Consider the following 23390-nt stretch of genomic DNA (forward strand, 5'->3'; position numbering starts at 1 on the left):
TTTTTTTTTGTTTGTTTTACGAGACAGGGTTTCTCTGTACTGTTTTGGAGGCTGTCGGTCCAGCCCGGCCTCGAACTCACAGAGATCCACCTGCCTCTGCCTCCCCAGTGCTGGGATTAAAGGCGTGCATCACCACCGCCTGGCTCAAAAGAAATTTTTAAAAAGGTTTCTTGGGTCTGGTGACAAGACCTGTTAGCCCAGCAGCTTGAGGCTTACGGCACAAGTTCAAGGACTGCCTGGGCTACAGAGTGAGACCCTTTCTCAAAATGGAAAGAAAAAACAACCCTAAAAGGGATAGGTATGCAGCTCAAAGACAGAGCGCTTGTCTAGAGCATGCAAGTACCTGGCTTCAGTACCTTTAGTACAAATCCTCTCTATGGGAGCAACTTTAGAGGCAAGGAACGATTAGCAAGACATTGCAATAACTGTGACTTGAGCAAAAACAGGAGTGCTGGGTGAGTATTAGTCAGATTCAAGATATTTGGAAGGTGGACCATATAGGAGCAAGAAGGAAAAAAAAAAAAGACAAATTTGCTGGGCTCGAATATTTAGGAACATAGTGATTACACACAGGAAATGTTTAGTCCTTAACTCACAACACAAGAGTATCTTGTTCTTTTATATACAAATCAAAGGTTAATGTATGGATTTGGAAATTAGTCGCTCATCTTCATAAACAGGAGACAGACTGTAGAATGCCTGGCTTTACCTATTTACAAGGTGCTTTGTGAAGCCTCTCCCAACAGGTCAGTGTGGTGTTATATGCATCTGATGAGTCAAGGGTGGAGACATGGACACTTCTCAACTCCTCCTCAATAGTTCCACCAAACAAATAAAACTACAAGTGAGATGATTCTGACAAAATAGCAAACCAGAGAATAATTTCAAAGTACAGACAAACCCCTTGCCCCAGGGTTTCTCTGTGTAACAGCTCATTCTGTAGACCAGGCTGGCTTCGAACTCACAGAGATCCACCTGCCTCTACCTCCCGAGTGCTGGGATTAAAGGTGTGCGCCACCACCGCCTGGCACCAGATAACCTCTTAAAAGCTGTCAGGTTTAGAAGGTATTAGAAGCTTCTCATTAGGCCCCTTTCAGCATATTTATAATGCACATACTCATTCTTTTAAAACTTCAACTTAGAAGGACATCCTATGATACATGCAGTGATTTCAACTTCTCATTTTCCTTCCAAACAATCACCTGTGCCCTGAGACCACCTAGCCCCCTTCTTCAATTCTAATCGCAAAGTCAGGCAGGCAGAATGAAGCGACTGGGTCAGTGGAACCTTCTGAACAGAAGGATTTTGAAGGCAGCATATCGCCTGGATTTGCTGGCCAATCTGAGTGGGACCAGCCTGTCAGAGAGCTGTGATCCAGCACATGGATGAAGGACCATACAACCACATAGATGCCGTCTTGCGTTTATTCACAGAGGGGTGAGAATTGGTACAAATTATAGACATTGTTCAAATACAAATAAATAGTTCTAGTTTCTAAAGAAACAACTCTAGATAATCCTAAGTATTTGCTAGGTTCCTATGAAAAATAGAAGGCTATTGGCTTCAAGTTCTATTCCATCACAACCCTTGAGAACCTAAGGATGAAACGGTCAATACTATACTCTAAGAAGTCACCAGACAAATGGGAGCCAGTGTTCCCATTTTCCTGAATGGGTGGAAGGAGAGTTTCTTGCATCATAGATGCACACAACTAATAAATTCAGGAAGTATTCAATATCTAAAGATAGCTAAAAAAGACCAGCCTTGGGGAAATTAGTAACTGAGTTTCTCTGAAGCAGATCTGTGGACTCTGAACCCTCAGAGGTCAAGTCAAGTGTCTTAACATCAGGGTGACGTAGGTTTCTACAATCCATGTCATCACGGGTGGCACCTGCGGTGAGTGACAGTGATTTGCCCAGTGAAGAATGGTGCTGCTACAGAAGCAAGTCTGTCAGGCATGGCACCAAAACCATCAACACTGAGCTGAAGAAACACATACCCAAGGCTGTCTGCTTATGTATGTCTCTATACTACCATATTCCGTATGTCCAAAGAGACGGAGATATCTGGGGGAAGCATGCTGCCAGAATAAGGCTCATTTTTAAGCCGTGTAGTCTTCCAAAACGACAGAACACATGTGGTTGTTATGATCTTAGTGCCAAAGCACTGGCTGCTGACTCCTAGTGCTCACTGCCCTGCCCTCCTTAGCTGCACAAGGTCACTCAGCCACTTCTTACAACCCCACAGAACTGTCAGAAAGCAATGCTGGAGAGTGACCAATATAGACAACTGTAGGTTTTCCAAGAAATTTTGCTTTTCTAGTTAGATTGATCATGATTCAATTCTAACTGGAAGAACCTCATGCTATAAAATGGTCTCATGTATTAAGTGTATTAAAATCCAGGTAATAACGTTTTATATTACAGAAGGTAAGGTTACTCAGATTTAAAACCATGATTGCCAAAGAATAAAAGCTGGGTTTCCAAACAGAATATCTGCTGTGGTATTAAATGCTAAATTTGATTCTACACTTTGTTGACATAAACAATTTTAAGACATACACCACATTTTCCTAATTGAGATTTGGAAATAAAAAGCATAATTCTTAAACAGATTGCTACAACACTCACTCAAGGGATCAGTTGCTTTTTGCCAAGAATTCTTTTGAGTCCAACTGAAGGATTTCCACAGTAAACTCTCAAGGAGTTCTAAAAGTGACTGAAGATGTCTCTCACTTTCCACCCTCACACTTACTTTTTGTTTATGATGAAAAGATGTGTATACAGAAAAATGTTAAAAGTTTTTGGTGTATGTTAATACATTTAGTTTTCGGATCTAAAGAACAATTTTGTATGCTTGTTTTTCTCTCTGGAACACTGTGTTTCTGGAGTTACAAATCCAAACAAAGCAGCCAACTAGAGCAGCTCAGTGTTCAAATCACAGTTTGGACACATTCCTATTTATTCTGGATGACGCTCAGCTCCACACATAGTTCAGGGAAGACACATCCATATGAATACCAAACATGTTATGTTAGCAGCCCTAACATGTGACTGTGCTGCTGGCAGTACCATTCACATCTACAAAGTACAAAGGAGGAGGGCTCCAAACATGGAGACCATTTGCTTTTGCTGCTCTGGTGGTTCACCATCATCTTCGCGACTTCCAGGCTGTTCTAGAGTAAGGAGTAGTCCTTTTCTTATCTGGTGGTTTAAAGTAGGAGTACACAGGCGCTGCTGGATACTCTGCATCAGGGTTCTCTGCCATCATTTTCAGCTTCGCTTCAATGGCTTTTATCTTTGCCGTGACACTGAAAAAAGGGCAGCAGAGGATCAGAATGGGCCCAGGTACATTCAAAAAACCCTTGCACCTTTCCCCTTTCAACACTGATGTGTATTAGGGAAGCCATGGCATTAAATTATAAACACGAACCAAGAAAAATAAAGTCTGAGAACCAATCGTGTTTTTATAATATAAGCCCAGGCATGGTTTTGCATACTTCATATGGCTGTATACAGTTAGTCCTCAGACAGACACGAGGTAGCATCTCAATGCTTGTCAGAAAGCAGACAAAGACAGGGTGGACAATGACTTTAGAAGGTAGGTTATAGTTTTTACTTTGCATTGTTAAAATGGCTAGTGAGAGGTGAGATTTAGATACAAACTGGCTCAAAACCCCATGCTATTAACTGGTACACTAACTACCACACCTTTCAACCACCAAGTAGTATCAGAAAAAATTCTGGAAATCTTATCAAGTCTTTGTCTGTCTTTCTCTTTTAATTTATGTGTATAGATGTTTTGCCTGCAGATTATGTCTGTGCCTGGTGCCCCCAGAGTCTAGAAGATCCCCTAGAACTGTCTTACAGATGGGCTGTGAACCACCATGTGGGTGCTGGGAATCGAACCCAGGACCCTCTGGAAGAACAACTGCTGAGCCATCTCTCCAGCCCCAGGTTTCTTTTTATTAACAATTATCAGAGGGGTCCCTGGCAGTAGGACCACAATACAAACCTGGTACATGAGCTAGCTTGTTGGAGCCCATTCCTGATGATGCCACGCTCAGTCTTAATGCATGGGAGAGGGGCCAGGCCCTCCCCAACCTATTGTACCAGACTACGTTGACTCCTCATGGGAGCCTTTACCTGTGTGTGAGGAGGAGTGGACTGGGGGGAGGTGAAGGAGGTTGGGAGGAGTGGGGGGGTTGGATAGGTGGGAGGGAGAATTGTGGTTGGAATGTAAAATGAAATAAAAAAAATGGGAAAAAAACAAACAACAAACCAAATATGTTACAGTGAGCCAGATACCCACCATCCTCAGGACTTTACTGCTTCTATTTCTTAGAATAACCCAAGAAAGGTTACCCTCAGGATTTTATGGGATAAACGCAGCCTCTTGGGCACGTGCTCAAGGTTCACAAGGCTAACAAACTGCAGGGCTAGGATTCCACCTGTTTCTTTGCTTTTTCTCTCCATCAGAGAGGGAGCTGCACAGCTCTGCAGACACAGAAGGGAGGGGACGGTCACTGCACACGCTGGACTGAAATGCAAAGCACTCAGGCAGTAACATGTTGGCTCTCACATTCCCCATTTTTCATTCTTGATGCTGCCAACAGTCTGTAGCTAGTGAGAAAAATTTGTAAGGAGTGTCCATATGGTCTTTTAGAGATCCTCAAAGGGCATGCAAGGGTTGAACATTCCCTTACATTTTCATGGGAAGCAAACTAAAAAACTAAGTCAACAAGGGAACAAATGAGATGACAGACCCTCTCCCTGTACGCAGTTGTTCAAACATCACGCAGATCCCACAAATACATGCGTTTTTTTTTTAACATCAGAAGTAGCCCTACATTGTAATAAAATCCTGGTGTATCACTACGATGTATTTTGTTTGGCACTTCTTCTCCTAATGAGATAGCGAGAGCTAAATCTGTATGAGTTACAGGGAAACAACCTCCTCTACTTAGGCACAGCGGTAAACAGAAAGACAACAGCTGAGATTCTCTGGATTGAAAAGGAGATGGAAAACACCAGGCTGATAAACAAGCAGCAAGTCCAGAGGCTGAGAAGTTAAAGCCTTGTTCAATGTAACATGGACACCATCAAGCATAAATTCAGAAATCAGTATAGCAGAGTTATAAAAGTCTCCACGGAGGTCAGATTTTATGGTGATGACGGCCTATGGATATGAGCTCTCAATGACAGTAAAGAAATCATGTTTGTTTTTTATGCAACTAATTTCAGTTTCAAGACCATCTCCTCTCCTTGTAGTTTAGTAAGATGCTTTTAAGTCTGTGTGGCTCAAGGAACATTACATATAAGGAGGACATGTTTCCTTCCTGTCTGGTGTTCCATCCAAACAGGTACCACAGATTTAATAACCTTTTTTGTTTGTTGTATTTCGAGACAGGGTTTCTCTGTAATGTTTTGGAATCTGGCCTAGAACTCCCTCTGTAGACCAGGCTGAGATCACAGAGATCCACCTGCTGCTTCCCAAGTGCTGGGATTAAAGATATGCATCACCAATGCCCAGCAGATTTTATAATCTTACAATAGACTGAGTGTAATTGTTGATTTCTGAACCATAGGTGTTGTTTCGAATACTTTCTTCCTCTTTCCTGAGCAGGCTTTAATAAACATCTTTACAGTTTTAACCTGGTGTCATTTTGAAATAGTAGGTAAAAAGATGGTGCCTGTTTTTTAGTTCTGATTCTATTACTTACTACCAGCATGGTTGCAGCCATGATAGTTCACTTTTCTAAGCTTCACGTTTCCTATACGCAAAGTGCTTTTTATGGTATTAAAGGATATATGTTAATAATATGTAATTAATTTTTAATATATAATAAAGTTCTTATAAGTTCTTGCTTATATAAAGTTCAACAGATCTTGGGTACTCTTACTGTTATTGTTAAAAATTTCCCCTAAGCTACAGTGCAAAAAAAAAAGAAAAAACAAAAACAACAAAACTACCAAACACCACACACACAAAAAACTGCTTCTGTTCAACCACCCACTTAACTTCCCTTTTTCTACTCTAGTCTTATGCCCCTGTTTTGAATTAACTCCAAAGAAGTCACTGACAATTCATACAAACTGGAACAAAACTATTATAGTTGCTGCAAGGGCACACAGAATTAAATGTCTGCAAACATAAGGGAAGACATAGCCAGGGAGGAATTAGAATAAGATGGAAACACCAGAGACTGAGGTCTTAAGAATGCCTTTTCAGGGTAAGGGCTGTGACTGATGTAGCCATCTCCCCAGAGCCATGCTTAAGGCATGGTACGTGACAATCAAGCCTGTTCTTTTCTGAGTGGATGAATTCTATAAATGGTGGTACATGATCATGGTGGCGGGGAAGAGTTGTATTCTAGAGTAAGAGTTGCCATGCTGCATATGAAGGCATGGAGAAAGACATGGCTGGGCTGCTGAATGACAGTCCTACGGATGCCACCTTACCTGAGGTTAGACTGAGCAGGTTCCGTGCTTGAGGATGGCTCAAGGCTTATGGGGAGGATCTTATCATTCTTGTTATGATCGTATCTCTGAAAGTGAGAAGAGGGGTAAAATATTTTACCTTGGCAGAAAGCATTCCTGACTGTAGTGCATGGTTAAAACACACCAACCCTGCCCAGTTTATTTCAGTGTATTTCCAGACAATCTTAGGCCTGTTTTATATTTAATAGTAATGCAAAAATCCTCATAGTTTTGGCCTAAAAGTAGTCAGTTTAGAAACAGACAGCTGGAACAGAAGCTGTCTAGTCATTAGCCCTCTTTACTGTGAGAAATTCACGGATGGTACAAATGCATAGCAGGGCTACCCTCTTAACATTCTTAAACTGCTATATATTGCCTCTTACAATATTTGTTTTATTCAAAACACTTTAAAATTCTGGTAGATTTTGCAAAGTATCAAGCATAATATTCAACTCTTAATAGATCTGAGTAGAGAAGAATAGTAGTAACAGTGTTCAGTGGCAGATACAGTAAACATCACATAGTAAAGGAGTTTAATTTGATGTCAGATAATTACATACTTGTTATGAAAAGTGTGGTATTAAGGAGCAATCAGGAGCCTCTGGTCAAAAAGGAACCATGAGGTAGAGATTTCACATGAGAGACAGGATGAAGCATGATTTCTCCTACTTGCCTTTTCAATGAGATGCAGGATGAGCAAACACTAGCCAGTGTGGTAAATGATACTTGATTTTATTCTGAGTAAAAGCATTTAGTAATTCTGTCTTAGACACTAAGTATGCCCACCCCATCACAATCTGAGATGCTCACAGGCCTCACAGTTTTATGGTTTGCTTTTCAGCAAAGAATCTCCATTTGGATGTTTACTCTAAGTCCTTATGGGAAGAGTGCTGGGAATTAGGCAGTGTGCTTCCAAACCTATGTTCATCTAGCAAAGAGCAATGGCCCCAGCTCTGACCCTGGGAATCTGCGGGCAGGGCTGCCCAGACTCATGCAGTGGGAGTTGTCTCTTGGGACTGTTCTAGTCTAAATAGCTCACCACCTCTATGTCAGCTGGAACAGAATACCTTTTAAAAAAAGAAGAAGAAATAAAAAAAAAAAATTGCCACAGCTTTTCTAGTACTTTCTCCCAAGAGATGAATTGTAAGATTGCCAGGGCAGTGTGCCATTTCTCAGGGCCTGGAGACATAGAAAACCCACAAACCCATACTACAGTAACTCTCCAGATCTCTGGAGGAAGGAGACCACCATGCTTTAAGCACACAGAGAAACTACCCATTTTTCAAGCATTTAGAACAATAAATATATTCAAACCCTCCTTAGAGATGTGAGGCTGGGAAGAGTCTATTAATGTCCGCAGCAAGTAATTTAAAAAAGTAAATAACTTTCTCCCTCGAAAGAATAACTCCCATCAAAAAAAGAAAAAGACAGAGGTTTGAGTGTACATATCAGCCACATGTAAAAATCAACCAAAACCGGGATCTGTGGCCATGTGCCACAGTGAAGAATCCTGCTCCCTTCCTGAGAAGCTTTCTACAAGAAAAACTGGACACGACACAGCAGCAGGAGAGCAAGCATGCTGCTCCAGATGAAGAGGCTGGGATACAAATGGAAAGGGGGAGCTCTTCTTCAGAGACTTGGTTAGGATGAGGCAGGATGCTGTCTGTCTCCCCTAGACCTACCTTGACTTGAGCATGGGCCCATCGTACCACCAACTTCTTAGACAGTGCCAGCTTGCCATTGAGACACTGAATGGCTTGTTCCGCTTCCTGTTCAAGAGAGGGACAACAGTCAGAAATTCACAGATCAGAAATTCAAATGCTTATTAGTCATCCGTATTCTCAGAGGATTTTGCAGTGGCTGAGTTTCTAACCAAATTGCTTTTGGTAACTTAGCTAATGGCTTATCCTTTCCAATGGCAAAACAACAGCATCTGAATTTTTAAGACTGAAACAAAGTTTCAAATTCCGGGGTGGTGTGGGTACTTAGAGGGTATGAGAGTGTGGCACACAGAGGAAGTGCATCTGGGTGTTAGCTGGCAGCACCGCCCGTCAGGTCTGTCTGTCTATCACATGCTATAGCTGCAGAGCACAGACCACAGCAAGGACTGTGCTCCCTTCAGCAGCTCTGGAGCCATTCCCTGGACTACCGCTTCACAGACAAGGCTGTGGAAGACACCAGTCCGGAGAAAACAGGAGCCCGGCCCTGTGTGGGACAATCTATACATCCAGTTGCAGAGCACAAACTTCCCTTACCCTTCCCTGGTCAGACATAGCATAAAGTCACTCTGGCCATGCTTCCCCATCCTGATGAACCCTCTTTACCCCTTGGGTATCCATGAGGCTGTCAACCCACCTCTAGCAGGGGAGAAGAAGCTCTTAAGGAAGACCTCAATGGCAGGGTGCATCTGAGGCTGAGGAGTAACACACATAAGCATGCCAAGCTGATCACCAGTGAGTCTCTAGCACTCAGCAGCGTAATATTCCTATTATCCACTATCCACTGTGTATGAGGCATTGGCTACTCACTACCGTAGCAATGCTCCACTACAGCACAGAGTGCTACACAGGAGACACGTTCTTCTGTTTCAATTGGTGGCTTAGAATGTCCACAGTGCTCTGTTAGCAGTAGAGGCCAACAAGGGACAAGTATTCTAAAAGAGCAATTTCCATCTCTGTACTTTGTTTCAAAATTCACAAATTTAATACTAAATGCCAACTACACTATTATACATATACTTATATATCCCCATGGCCTCCCAGCTTTGTAAAAAGACAACCTCTTCATTTTTATCCCACTTTTTTTTTTTTTAGATGAAAACTGAGGACAAAAGAGACTTGCTCCAAGTTAATAATAAAAGATACAGGAATATAAAGTAGGCTTTGTAACCACTAGTCCAGGGTTTTAAGATGAACATGTGTCCCTAATGTGACCTCTGATTTTAGTTGTTTGTAAGAATCTTCATCACTGTATCATTAAGGAAAAACATTTAAAAATAGCTATCAAATGAACATTGTTTAATTACTTCCAAAAATAGGAATGGATAATTAAGATAAAATCATTTGTTGCCTATGATGTCTTTAAATTAGAGGAAATACGAAATATTCAGCACTGGTGAGGGCAGATGATGTTCTTGCGCAGGTTAGCATTCTCACACATCACTCTGGTAGGCATTCTGGCAACTGCATTTTTTTTTTCTTACTATGTAGTCCAGGCTGCCCTCCAACTCTTAATCTTCTCTTTTCAGTCTCCCAAGAGCTAGAATTACAGGCATGTACATCCATTCCCAGCTGTGCCAACTACATTAAGAAAAATTATGCCTTTTTTTTGAGACAGAATTTCTGTATGTAGCCTTAGTTGTCCTGGAACTCACTCTGTAGACAAGGCTGGCCTCAAAATTAGAGATCTGCCTGCCTCTGCCTGCTTTCAAGTGCTAGGATTAAATGCATGCACCACTACCCCTGGCTAAAAATTATGCCTTTTGATGACTGCATTCATTGCGTTTCTCTAAAAGCAGTGAATGTACACAGTTATAGCCATTAACAATACCCACTCCATAATATTTATATTAGTCAGTTACTGGTGGTGACTCATATAACTAACACCTGGGGATCATGTAACATAAATCCATATAATACTATGTAGTCACCACAAATTAAGATTTTTTTTTTTGAGACAGAATCTCACTATGAAGCCATGGCTGGACTGGAACTTACTATATAGACCAGGATGGGTTCAAATTCAGAGGTGCCTACCTGCCTTACAGGTGTGCACCACCACACCCAGTAATCTGATAATTACTTTCTAACTGCATTTTAAGTCACATGTAGAATGTACACGTTTCACAGTGGGCAGTGGTGGCGCACGCCTTTAATACCAGCACTCAGCAGGCAGAGGCTGGCAGATCTCTGGGAGTTCAAGGTCAGCCTGGTCTACATAGTGAGTTCTAGGACAGCCAGAGAAATACAGAGAAACCCTATCTCAAAAACAAACAAACAAACAATAACAAAAAAGTAAAAGCCTCAGATACAGACCACTGCAGATCAAGATGTGCTACTGGGCAGGGCTAGCTCAGGGTGCTATCTACCTGGCTAGCTAGCATGCTTGGGTTCAGCCGGGCATGATGGAGCACAGCCTCAATCCCAGTACTAAAGAGGAAGAGGCGGACACTCTATGAGTTCCAGATAGCCAGGGCTACATAGTGAGGTTGCCTCAAAAACAAACAAACAGGCCCTGGGTTTAATCCCAACATCACAAATAAAAAAATTTGCATGCATTTATTGTTGAGACACTAAAAAAGATAAGTATGGGTTTTATATATATATATATATGTGTGTGTGTATGTTTGTCTGTACACACACACACACACACACACACACACACACACACACACACACACACACACTGTATGCATATGTGTAATCCAGGTGGTGCGTACGGGCCTGTGCATGTGCACATGTAGGGGTCAGGTCAATGTTGAGTGCATTCTTCTGCTGCTCACTACCTTGTTTTTCGGCTTCACTTAACCTGTAACTCATGACTGGTTGGACTGGCCGCTACTTAGCTCAGGGGATCTGCTTATTCCACCGTGCCCCTAATCCTGAAGCACTGGGATTATAGATGTATGCCACTATGCCTGACCTTTATGTGGGTTCTGGGGTTTGAACTCAGCATCAAACAAAACACAATAGGAAGGGCGTTTGTCACATGCTCAGCAATGGCATCCCAAATGATGTAGTCAGTAGGAGCCAGTCACCTTACAGCTTGAGCCCAGGGAGAGGAAGCCTGGGCAAGCCGCTCTATTTGAATTCACTGTTAGTGCTCAGTGTGAGGCACACAGAGACTAACCAGACATGACTCCTGCCCATGAAGTCTGGTGGTCAAGAGATATAAAGATGACTGACAGAGTGCAGACTAGGAGGGGGAGAGGGAGCTCAATTACCTGCTTAGTTTCAAAGTTAACAAAACAGTACCCTCGGGGCTGGCCCTCCAGAGCACCCGACTTGTGGAAGAGGAAGTCAAACTGCTTCACCTTGCCAAACTTCTGGAGGAGCTTGAGGAGGTGGTATCTGTGGAGACAGAAGAGCCCATGAGCACACTCCAGAACGCTGCTGGCTGCTCAGCTCAAATGTGAGATGAAAGAGGGAGGCAATGCACTGCAGGCAAAACATTCTCCGCCCCTGCCCTACGCTCCCCTGCAAACATTCTCCACCCCTGCCCTACGCTCTCCTGCAAACATTCTCCTCCCCTGCCCTACGCTCTCCTGCAAACATTCTCTGCCCCTGCCCTACGCTCTCCTGCAAACATTCTCTGCCCCTGCCCTACGTTCTCCTGCAACGGCTGCATTATTGTATTTGCCTCCACTTGGAATGGAACTAGAAATGTCATGTCTATGTGCCCGTCCAACACAAAATACCAAACAAAAAAACCACACCTAACAAACAGCTGTCTGCCCACAGGTATCGTTTGTTTTTCTTTTCAAGAAAAGTTCAAAAATAGTGTCGATTTATTTATTTTTTAAATTTCTTGACAATGAAATAAATAGCATTTGTGAGTATCTGTAACTTCATAACGCACACACACACACTCACACACACTCCCTAAATCTACCCTGTATTAAAAATAAACAAAGTTGTAAGACCATCCATATTCACACAAACAAAAACTAGCCCTAAAAACTCCTCTTTATTGGACTTTGTAGTGACTCTGCTAGGACCAAAACAGAGCTAGTGGCACTTCCACGGGGATTTAGAGCAACTGGAAATTAGGACAACATGGAAGCCAAATGTGAGTGTGTGAGTGAGGCTGGGCTCACCATGTAGGGGACACTGGCCAGCTCTGTGAATTAGCCAACCCCAGTTTCTGTAACACAATATAACACACACACACACACACACACACACACACACACACACACACACACACACTCTGTGGGGTATGGTCAAATAAAAAAACAGAGTCAAGGAAGGAATTTATCACAACAGAGGCTCACCAAACTATCCCTTGCCATCCTGCTTACCCTTTTCTTGTACTCCGCACTCTTACAACTCACTTGGTTTCTATAAGACTTTTGAGTTGTTCAAACAGATGTGGCCTTAGCAGGTTGCTGTGACTGACCTACATTCTGACTTCCTGTCATCTGATGTACGGGTGAGACAAACCAACAGCTCTCCCATTTCCTTTTCCTCTGGCCTTCCTCCTGGCACCCTCCAAGCTATTCAAACGGAGTCAAGGCTTTCTCTAAACAATGCTGTCCCCTTGATACTAAAAAGGTATCAGCCCACATGCTAAATCTGTTACTACTCGGAATTCTACCCTACAGGGAGTCAGTAAAGTCCTTGTGGACACATTTATATTCATGCTGTCTGCTAGGAGAAACTCACCAAGATTTTATTCTTGAGCAAGATCTCCTTTGGGAAGCAGAGACAGGAAATACGCCACATACTAATGTGAATCAATAAGCAAGTCCATTATAGTTAGTTAGGTGTCTGATACCACTGTAGAAAGATACAACACAGGTCTAGTATTGGGATAGCATGAAAGGCTCTCAAGCCCCATTGAGGAGAGTAATCTGGCTCTTGGACTGGTTTTGAAAAGGAAAGCAACCACAACCCTGTACTTAATTACTATCTCCCTTCAGAAGACCTCAATCACCCAGTGAGAATGCAGGACTCCTGGGGGGAACTGAGAGACACCTCTAGTATAAACCTCTGTTCTTGATTATCTGGATGGGCTACAGCAAGGCTGAGTCTCCCCCACAGGCTTTAATTCATAGCCACACCTGCTCTTACTACACCTATTCAAACCTTCACATCATGTCAATGCCATGGAATGGTGGGCCAAACCCATTTAAAACAAAACTTAAGGCTACTATGGCACAGCTATCTTTTCATTAGCTCTGTTCTGCTAAATAGCAGGAAGGTAACGCGACTGGCATTTCCTAGGAAATGAATTTTAATTTACTCAGGAAAAAATGCCAAGAGATTATTCATTGTAAAACTAACAAACACATGCTGCCTGAGAAGTGTGACCTTAAGATTCCAGGAACATCTGCTTAGGTCTGTGTCTTTCAACTTCTCTAGGATTTCTTTTCTTGTTTGATAATTTCTTGAAATTATCGGAACACTGAAACAAAAGGAATGAAATGTTTACTACTTTGCTTCCTGGAGATGGGGACTGCAGGCTCTGATAGTGAAAAAAAGCCTGAAGCCTCTTGCTTTCACATCTGCAAGTACTTTCATCTGCTGCTGGGCTATGGGAGCTCAGCCCTCATCAGTGGCTGGCCTCCCTTAATGAAACATGCACCCTGCTGCCTTCAGGAGAATTAGTATACCCACCTGTCCCCCACACACTTCTGTAACCCAATCAGTGCTTTCTTCTCCTAGTGAGTCATTAAAATAGCCTTCCTGCCTGGTGGCAGAGAAGCAATCACTTGTGCAAATGCTAAAACAAATACCTACTATGTGCTGAGGATCAATTAGGCATCAGGACCTGTAGGTGAACAAAAGTGTCTTCCAGGCCCTCAATGCTGGTTAGAGGACAGCAACGCATACACAACTGTGAGCAGTCATACATTTGCATACAGAGCACGAATGTGCACGCACACACGCACACGCACGGAAAGCTTGAAAAAGGGGGTATCTGAATGTCACTCGCATCAGTGTGAGTGAACGCCGTGCAATGAGAAAGCTGAAGCTTGACTCACTGGAAGAGTAGATAAGAGTAGTCAGGGGATTTTGATTTGACGTTACAGGAAGCAGCGAGCCAATGAAATGACCTTTAGGGTTTTCTTCTTGGTATATATTTAGTGTGTGAGTGTGTGTGTGTGTGTGTGTGTGTGAATGTGTATTTAACTTTTTAAGACAAATTTTCTTTATAAGTCTGCAGAAATTACTCTGAAGAATCTTTTTGTCCTGTGCCTTACTAACTGCTTTACTGTCTCAGGTTTAAGTAACATTCAAGTCACAGTCATGAAGGGAGAGTATGAAGTAGGCTGAGAGAGACAAGTGGAACCTTGCTGTCAAGCTCACACATCTACTCCCATTGAGTTCTGGCTTATCCAGCCAGCAAAAGTCAGCACCTGAAGGACACTTGCATTGGCTGCCTCTCCACCTCTTGGCTTTTCAGTTTACTCAATGTGTGGCAAACTGACTTCTTCACCACAAACCACCCCATGGTCAGCGGTGACTTGAGCTGTTTACACTCCTCAGGCAAGACTTCTGGGGCACAGGCCATGGGTCTGAGCCCTGGGTTACAAAACAAAACTAGCACACCCTTCAGAATTGTCTTTATTCTCTACTTTTCTTCGATCCCTGTTTTTCATGCCTCAGAATCACCCAGCAACTGCCAAGTGGCAATAGCGAGTACCTCCGAGAACCTGCATCTGCAGTCTTGCCCCCTCAATTCACCTTGTACCTGTGCAATCGACCCCCCCCAATCCCTGTCTTGGTATCAGGTTCTTGTTAGCATCCACAGTGCGGTTCTTCTACAGGAAATTCAAACTGTTTGAATACAAAGTAAAGGATGCATCTTTACCTGACAGTATTCTACCTATCCCACTGCCCTCGTCGTTACCCATCAGTGCTTATCCCTGCCTGAAGCCAAGGTCCTTTTGGATCTGCTTACATGGAGCCATCTGTCTTACTTACCTGGACTCACACACTTTTATTCATGATTTCCTCTCTGCTTAGAAGGCACTATTAAAATCTCTCACAACTGCATACAATGCAAAGGTTACTTATTTATTTTACAGAGCACATTTAATATCTGAATAAGAAAGTCAGTACTTAGGTACAGCACGGCAAATCAATATGTGAGGATACTAACTCTGCTGAAAGTACTGGCGACATTTAGAGATAATGTTCTAGTCTGGGTCTCACAGTAATTTATAAATTTCCACATGTTTGAATTCAAAACAGGATGCTTTAGGTCAGGATTATTCAGTTATTCCAACTATCAAAATATCTGAGCAAAGGTGCACTGAATTAGGGAGGAGGAAACTAGAGCTTTCAAAACTCCTTTGTCATTGAGCCAACTCATGTAACTTGCCTTTTCCTATAAAATGTAAATCTTTTCCACCCACCTAAGCTGTTATGAGGTCAAATAAGAGAGCTTCATACAGCATTAGTTAGAAGAAACTTTTCTGTTACTTAGTTGACTCTCACTTTACAGAAACACGAGGTACACTGAAGCTGAGGAATTAGAACACAGTGGAAGTAACATGTATTTAGGCTTGACCACCTCTGTGAGAACCAGTGACCATCACTCCCTCAAGTCTACTTACATGAATGCTTCTGCCATGCAGCACAGCCCTAAAGCATTATGTTTCCATAAGACAACCACTCTATGTTCACAAAAGCTCTACCATAAAACACAGCAATATTTGTGAGCGATTGTATTTTAATTATTCACATAGGCTCACCCTATTTACCCCCAAGAAGAGCAGGATCTAAGAGTTTATGATCTGAACCGCATGTAAGGATCACCATGAGCACAAAAAGCATGATGTTTGAGTATCAGACTGTTACATTCTTGAAAGGAAACAGATGGGTAGCCTAGTAAGAAGCTTAAGAATTCAGATTAAAAACCAAGAGACACAGAAATACACAGGGCAACTCAAACTAATCACAAAATGTGGGCAAAATGAATGACAAAATGTATTGTTCAAATGATGTTTAAAATACTACCATTGGGGTGAAGAGATGACCCTGTGGTTAAAAGCGTGGGATGCTCTTTCAGAGGACCTGGATTCCATTCCTAGCATCCACGTGCTGGCTCACAAAAATTTGCAACTCTAGTTCAAGAGGATGTCATGTTCTCTTCTGGTCTATGCAGGCGTTAGGCATACACGTGGTGCACCAGACAGAAATGCAGTCAAATACCCCTATGTATAAAACATTAAGAACAAAAAACCCACCTCTACTACTGTAACTATCCCAAAAGTAAATACATGCTTCATTTCCTAAAAAGAAGAGAACGTTTCTTAAGGAGAGACATTCAAGCCAACTTCTGGAAGAAGTTAGGGAAGAAGTGTTAAGGAGTGAGTACAGGCTCAGGAAAGAGAATGGAGGGGCTGGTGACAAGGAAATATTAGGAAGTGGCAGCAGTTTTTGGTTGGGTAAGCTTAATTAGGAAAACTGGAAGACATTCTGTAAACTCTCCTTGTGAGTCATTAGAAGGTTAGAGATTTGGATTCAATTGACAACACAAGTACCATGTGTTCACATTCCTTCAATGCTGGGGAGCAACTGTATGTTAATTACTTAACTAGGTTCACTATTTTCTACCCTTTGAGAAGCAGGATCTAAAAGTTCATGCATTTGAGCAACTTGAAGGAAATAACGTTTCTATAAGACTCACAAAATTTAGCAAAGCGACACTAAGATTTCATGTGAACCACAAGCTTTGATCGATAACTGCTTTTGAAAATAAATTATGTAACAAGTCAGTTTGTTTAAGACAAATCATTTCAAGGTAAGGAAGTCGTAGAAGGAAAACAGAGAAAATGGTTTTGGCGATACAGAAACGGAATACTACAGGTGGAACACAGTACTTCTAGCCAGCAAGGCCCTGACCTACACTTGGCACTTACTGTTCACTTTTGACTGAAGTATCAATGGGAAAGCCAATCAAATGTTTCTGTTAAAGATGCAACTTAGGAATATATTTGCATACTTACTATGCCATAAACCCAGGGGCAGATGCCCTTGCGAACCCTCTGATGGGCAGCAGGACACAACCAGCACCAGGGGCTCATTACCTCCAACTACAGCCAACACAACCAACATTGTTTCCATGCTTTAGATTTCCATTCAGACAAGGAGAGGTGGGAATGGAAACCACTCTGGGGAGCACCCCTAGAGCCTGGGTTTTAAATGATGGAAAACTTTAGATGAACAGATATCAATTAAGAGCTTACGCTGATTCACACATCCATCTTCAAAGTCATAAGATACTAAATACAACTCACATGCCAGCGCTCCCACGAACACAGTAACATGACATGAAGACAACAATAGTTCTGTAACTCATGTGGACACCCAACGATATCTGCATATATCTGATCTGAACTTCTGCAGGTTTAGGAGCTAAACTTGGGTGTTGTGATGTAAATCACATCTCTTTTCCTCTTTCCTAATCCCACCCTTAAACACACCTCATCTCATGCCAGACTCAAGCAGGTTCCCTCTCTTATTCTCTGCTTAGCCCCAGTTAGGAGGAGTAATTATAGGACTGCTGATTTGTTCCATACTCGTTGTAAGTACTGATGGCATGTAGGTCAGTCTGCTTACCCTTTGCTACTGCTACCAACCAACACTTTCCTCTCTCAAAACAAGCAGTGGAAAGAAAAACCCATTAATTCTCTGTCAAGATATTCCTTTTCACTATAATGGCTCTGATGGAAAGAGTGGGAGTCAGGACTATTATATTCAATTAGCAATGCGGTCTCGGGCAAGGCGATTCTGTCTCTTAGACCCTCATTTCCTTTATTGTAAGGACAGAGAGTTGGATGGTATCAGAGGTTCCCAAGTGATCTCAATTCATGGAGCATGCTTAAACATTGTCAAAAGGTTGCAGCGGACAAAAGGCTTCAGCATCTTTTTTCCCTCCTTGGCCCAAGCAGCTCTTAAGTCTTGTTTTACAAGTAGCTTCTTTCAGATTTACTTTATCACAGGCTTCTTTTGTTTAAGATGCTCAGCATGGTGCTGGGGACACAGCCGGCACTCTGCTGATTTAATGAATGCCTAAGGATCTAGGGTGATCTCTGAGATCCCTTCCCACACTCACTTTTTATGGTTCTGTGGCTGCTTAAAGCAGTCAGTCAAATGGGGCCCAAATGTCTACATGCAAAGATCCCAAGATTGTTTCTTGTTCCTCCATCCCTAGAGACAAAATGTGCCTCAGGTTGGCTCTAGAAAAATTCCTCATAACCACTGGGTACAGAGTCAAATAGTTGGCAAAGAGTTCTACTCTTTGCTGAGTAGAAGGACGAAGCTTATGCTTGAAGGAAATCCAAAGTCATGTCCTTACAGTTGTGGCATGCAAATGCAAGAGAGATGGCAGTAGACTAAAAACAGCATCCAAGTACAATTCAAACCAAATGAAGGGATCAGGATGTGCAGCGCTGCTCTAAAGTCCCCAGCATCTGCAACAGACACCGCACCTCTGCGCATAATTAACTAAGCCATCAGGACTTACTCTGTGATTTTGGGGTCCAGGTTGCCAATCCATAATCGGTGTCCTTCCTGTAGAGAGCCCTCTGAAAGGATGGATGCGTTCTCCAGGGGAAGAGTTTTGGTTTCTGCTTCCATCAATCTCTAAGGAATACTAAAGGCAGTGTGAGCATTCAGGCAGGGGAGTGGAACAATTGGGTGAACACAAACTTCATATGCAATTTATCCAAGGAAGGCATGCTCTCTGGGCAGTCCTTCAAAGGCTTGTTGTTTCCAACGGGGCCTCAGACCAGTTCCCTTGGGACAACCCTTTAGCAGCCAGAACTGTCATTGAGGATAAAGAGGTGTGGCTGTGTGGAGAGTCTTGACTCTAACCTCTATCACCACAGGATACTGGGGGAGGGGGGAGGATAACCAAGAAGACTGCCTTGATGGTGTTGAAGGGAATGGGGAGGGAAGAACAGCTTTTGTTCTTCTTGGAGCAATTCAGCAAAGGGAGGCGGTGCAAAAAATGTGAGCACAGATACCACACTTAGAGCTGGATATGAAAGCAGGTTGTGTGACTTAGTTAATTTTAGAGGCCTCAATTTCCCCAAATGTAAAACTAGAGGCAGTAGTTCTTGTTTTGTTGTTGTTTTTTGTTTTTCAAGACAGGGTTTCTCTGTATTGTTTTGGAGGTTATCCTGGAACTTGCTCTGAAGACCAGGCTGGCCTGGAACTCACAGAGATCCGCACGCCTCTGCCTCCCAAGTGCTGGGATTAAAGGCGTGCGCCACCAACGCCCAGCTTGAGGCAGTTGTTCTTATTTTATAGGGTTGTTGTGAAGATTACATATATTTACAAAAAAGTCATCAAATACTGTATTTAACAACAGTAAGTAGTCAATATACATTGGCCATTGATCACCACGTTTACTGTTTTGGTAGAAACAAGAGACGAATTTCCTTAGTTATTAGCAGTTCACGACTTTCAGCACGTCACGTAACTACTTTTCACTTTAGTCCCTTGTGAGGACAGTATCTCATAACAGTATACAGCTCGGTCCACATTATACACCTAAGGCTTTTAGAGTCACAATTCCTAGAAGTATTCAAGACCAATAATCATCACTAGTCTTAATTTCTGAAGTATCTCATCTCAGAGCAGGCAAATGATGGCTGTGGCAGAGGCAGCTGCGCAAAGAGCAGAGAGCCTGGTGCCAGAAGACCTGGCCTTAAATTGTTCCATCTCCGCTGAAGCTATTTTTGTAGGTGCCTGTTTCCTCGTTCTTATTTATTTACTTTATTTTCATTTAGCACAGGCAGAGGTCAGAAGATAACTTTCAAGAGTTGGTTCTCTCCTTCCACTTTTCCTTGGGCCCTAGGGATTGAACTCAGATTGTCAGGCTTGTATGGGAAACACATTTACCAACTCAGCCTGGTTTCTTCATGTTTTAAAGTAAACTTTGAGGGGCTGGAGAGACGGCTCAGCAGTTAAGTGCACACTTTACTCTTGCAGAAGACTGAGGGGTTCAGTTCCCAGCACCCAATTGGGGGCTCACAGCCATCTCTAACTTCAGCTCCAGGAGGTGAGATGCCCTCTTCCGACTTTTGCAGCGACTGCATATGTGTGGTGCACACACATAGATGCAGACAAAAGACTCATGCACATAGAGTAAATAAATCTAAAAAATTCATAAAGAGAAACCTTGCTTTGCTTATTATTTAAGGTTGCTGCGAAGAAATCGAGTTGATAGTCGAAAAATGAAATATTAACAAATCTATACTATGATAAAGGAAAAATAAAGGGACAAGGAAAATAGCAGGTTATGCCAGACTTCAGACCTCCGTGCTAGAAAAACAAAACCAAACAACAACAACAACAAGAAAACCATGTATCTTCTATATCTGGAAGTACCTCAGAGCTCAGTCCTGTAGGAAATAGTCCCTATCCAAAGAATGCTTATATTTGAAAGGAGAGCAGAACTCAATTTTTAAAAAGCAAAAGATTGAAGTAATTAATGACAGATACTGTAAACAGCAATGAGAAGGGTCAAGTGGACTTGGGGTTGCACTGCTTTAGACCGAGTGGAGTTAGATTTGATCGCCAGAACTTCTAATGTTCTTAGGTCTAAAAGCAACAGTAACACCAAAAGATACTTAAAAACTGCCAAAGATGCCACGTTTCAGTTGGAAGAACACAGGGGACTAGAGATCTGTATTCAGAACTGATTTTTCCAATTATTGTGCCCTTAGTTACAGTATCTCCCTTACATATCTTTCTCACATTCTCTGTCTCGGCCACTTTTCTTCCTTCCCATATAATGTGAATACAACGCATTGGTTACATTTTGCCTATGTTTCTAAAATGATTAAAAGCTCCTACAGCGCAGGGCCTTGCCTGCCTTGATCATAGTTCTACGCCCAGCCTGGCTCAGAGCTGGTACTATTTTCTTAGAGAATGAATGAAACAAGGACAATTATCTTCTTTCCAAAGACGGGGGCAATTATTCCTACGTCACGTGGCTACTTTAAGTAAGAATATGTATGTGTGACAGCTCAGCACATGCATTTTTGAAGGTCTAGTAAGGTAGTATGCAGCCAGCCAATCTTTTGGGGGTTTGCAACGGAGGCAACTCCTTAGGGCACCAGTTCATAAAATGCCTCCGCAGCTATCCCTCCCAGCTGAGCTGTGTCATCTCCAGAAGCCGGGAGGGGGCCGGGGTCGCTTATTCCTGAACGCCGCAGCGGGGTCAGGCCAGGAACCAGGGGTTCGCGATTCCCCCGGCTGCTAAGGTCACTCACGGGCTTGTTATTTCCGGGCCAGGAACGGGACAATCCGGGGCGGGGCCTAGAAGCCTGCGGGTGAGGGCAGGGCCCGCCAAGGTTCCCCCCGCCCACCCACGGCCAGGCCGGCGCTGAGCTTCAGCTCCTCACCTGCTAGCCTCGGAGCTGTACCTCAGCTCATGTCCCGAAAGCAGGTTCCGACGCCGGGGTCCGAGCGAGGGACGCGAGGGAACCTCAAGCCGAAACACAGCTCGCCGCCGGGCCGCCCGTGACGCGCTACGTCCGCGCCGCCGCGCCGCCCATGACGTCACGACGCCCGCACCGCCTTCTCCGCGGCCGCTCGCGCTCCTCTGGAATCCGGGCTGTGTGTAGCTGGTGAGTGACATCGAGGGGCGGGGGGTGGTCTCAAGGCGCGGGTGGGGCCCTGGTGCCAGTGAGGCTTTCTCAGGGACCTCGTGGGGCTAGGCTACCGCCTGTGACCGCTTCAGCGGGGGTAGGCTCGACCTGAAGACCCGGGTCGGGACTTCTGGTCCCTCTGCCTGCTCGTGTCACTCGCTCACTCACCCGGCCGGCGTTTAGAGCCTTGCCGGGGGACGTGGTAAATAATTCCTGCCATTTAGGACGTCGCCCGACAGGAACATTGCCTCTTCCGAACAGCCCCTGCGCGCGGAGACGACGAAGACACGAAAACCTAGCGCCGTCTTCCCTAGGGTTTCGCGGCCCCCCCGAGTGGTGGCGTTTAGATGCCACCCAAGCCCGAGTCGAACGCCAGGGCTTTTAAAGTCGTCACTGGAGGCCCTGTGGGCAAACAGTTGTCATTTCAATGGTGCTCCAGCAGTTCCACTACTCTGGCACATTTTACAGATGAGATTGAGTTCACACACTTAGGAAGTACTAGAAGCGGGACTCTTGTCTTTCCCGCCCCCTCCCACCCCCTCCCTCCGTTCCTGCCTTTTTATTAGCTCAGACACAACTGTTTGTCTTCTGGTTGGATGAGGCAGTGAGTCAGAAACTTGCCACTTGTCTGTCATTCATCAGGACACTCAACGAAGTTGACTAATTTTGCCATTTTCATACCTTATAGTATTTCAGCACAGCTAACGACCTTCTTTTACGGTTTTTCTTCCCGGGGGTGGTGTAAAAAAAAGACTTCTTCCTTTTCTTAGCCCCACCACGAAATTTCAACATAAGATAAAAGGGTGGACTCCTTTTGAATGTTGTAGTCAGATGAAGTTATGTCCATTTTCCAGCTGTTTACCAGCAAGATGAGCCTCTGCTGACCAGGAGGCATTCCCTCTTTATGCTACATCTTCTATAGTGTGTGAGGGTTCATCGTGGAGCATGTTCCATTGCATTTCCCAGAATTTTCGAGAACTTGTAGTTGGAAAGGCTGGAAACCTCATCTGATTCCTTTAGTGAATGACTGAGGGAAAAAAAAACAAACAAGCTAGGAGAAGATTTGCTACAGTGCATGTCCTTGGCAGAGCTGTGATACATGCGTTTTGAGCATGGGTAGTTGGGAATCCAAAAGGTACATGTGATGGGAATTGATGAACTTCCAGTCTTTAGGTGAAGCCTTTTGTCCACTTTTTATTATTCCTCTTTGGCTTCTGCCAAGGACATTTGCATGCTGTATTGAGTCAGATATTACAACTACCTTTCTTTACATGATACTGAATTTGAAAAAGAGCACACCCTGTTCCAAACAAAGAACTGGAAAACCAGGCATAGTGGAGGCAGTGTTGAGAGGCAGATCCCAGGACGGGCCATTAGAAGTGTAGACTCTGATGCAGGCGTTTTGATGTTGGGCAAGGGTTTAGTCTTTCTGGAGGTCTCTTACCATACTTACCACATTTGTGTGGTATCTGTCTTCTTGTACTGTACTAAGTACAGGGTACAGTAGTGAACAAATAGATTAGTCGATAGTCTACTAGATTAGCCCATGGAGTGCTGACAGCCATATGAAGATACTT

The 23390-nt window shown here is 43.5% G+C and overlaps 2 protein-coding genes across 7 annotated transcripts in view; one reads left to right on the forward strand and one right to left on the reverse strand.

Annotated features, from left to right (window-relative positions):
* Positions 1 to 1406: 1406 nt before the first annotated feature.
* Positions 1407 to 21706, reverse strand: Rbm18 (RNA binding motif protein 18). 2 transcript variants are annotated; one of them, XM_005082108.4, is made up of 6 exons: positions 21568 to 21706; positions 18678 to 18806; positions 11422 to 11548; positions 8162 to 8248; positions 6462 to 6547; positions 1407 to 3310 (listed from the first exon to the last, which is right to left on the reverse strand). In XM_005082108.4, the coding sequence occupies exons 2-6, from the start codon at positions 18788 to 18790 to the stop codon at positions 3151 to 3153; spliced, it is 573 nt and encodes a 190-aa protein (XP_005082165.1). In that variant the 5' UTR covers positions 18791 to 18806; positions 21568 to 21706; the 3' UTR covers positions 1407 to 3150. The 2 variants fall into 2 exon arrangements, with proteins under 2 accessions (XP_005082165.1, XP_012977495.1); XM_013122041.3 differs by having other exon boundaries at positions 18678 to 18796; positions 21568 to 21689.
* The window catches only part of Mrrf (mitochondrial ribosome recycling factor), a 66246-nt gene continuing 64528 nt past the window's right edge, over positions 21673 to 23390 (forward strand). For all 5 annotated transcript variants that reach the window (XM_040735720.1, XM_005082110.4, XM_040735721.1 and 2 more), the window contains exon 1: positions 21673 to 21792. The gene's annotated coding sequence lies outside the window, so the exon portion shown is untranslated. The remainder of the gene's footprint in view (positions 21793 to 23390) is intronic.

The sequence above is a fragment of the Mesocricetus auratus genome, unplaced genomic scaffold (genome assembly GCF_017639785.1).
Source record: "Mesocricetus auratus isolate SY011 unplaced genomic scaffold, BCM_Maur_2.0 Super-Scaffold_100047, whole genome shotgun sequence".
Lineage (NCBI taxonomy): Eukaryota > Metazoa > Chordata > Mammalia > Rodentia > Cricetidae > Mesocricetus > Mesocricetus auratus.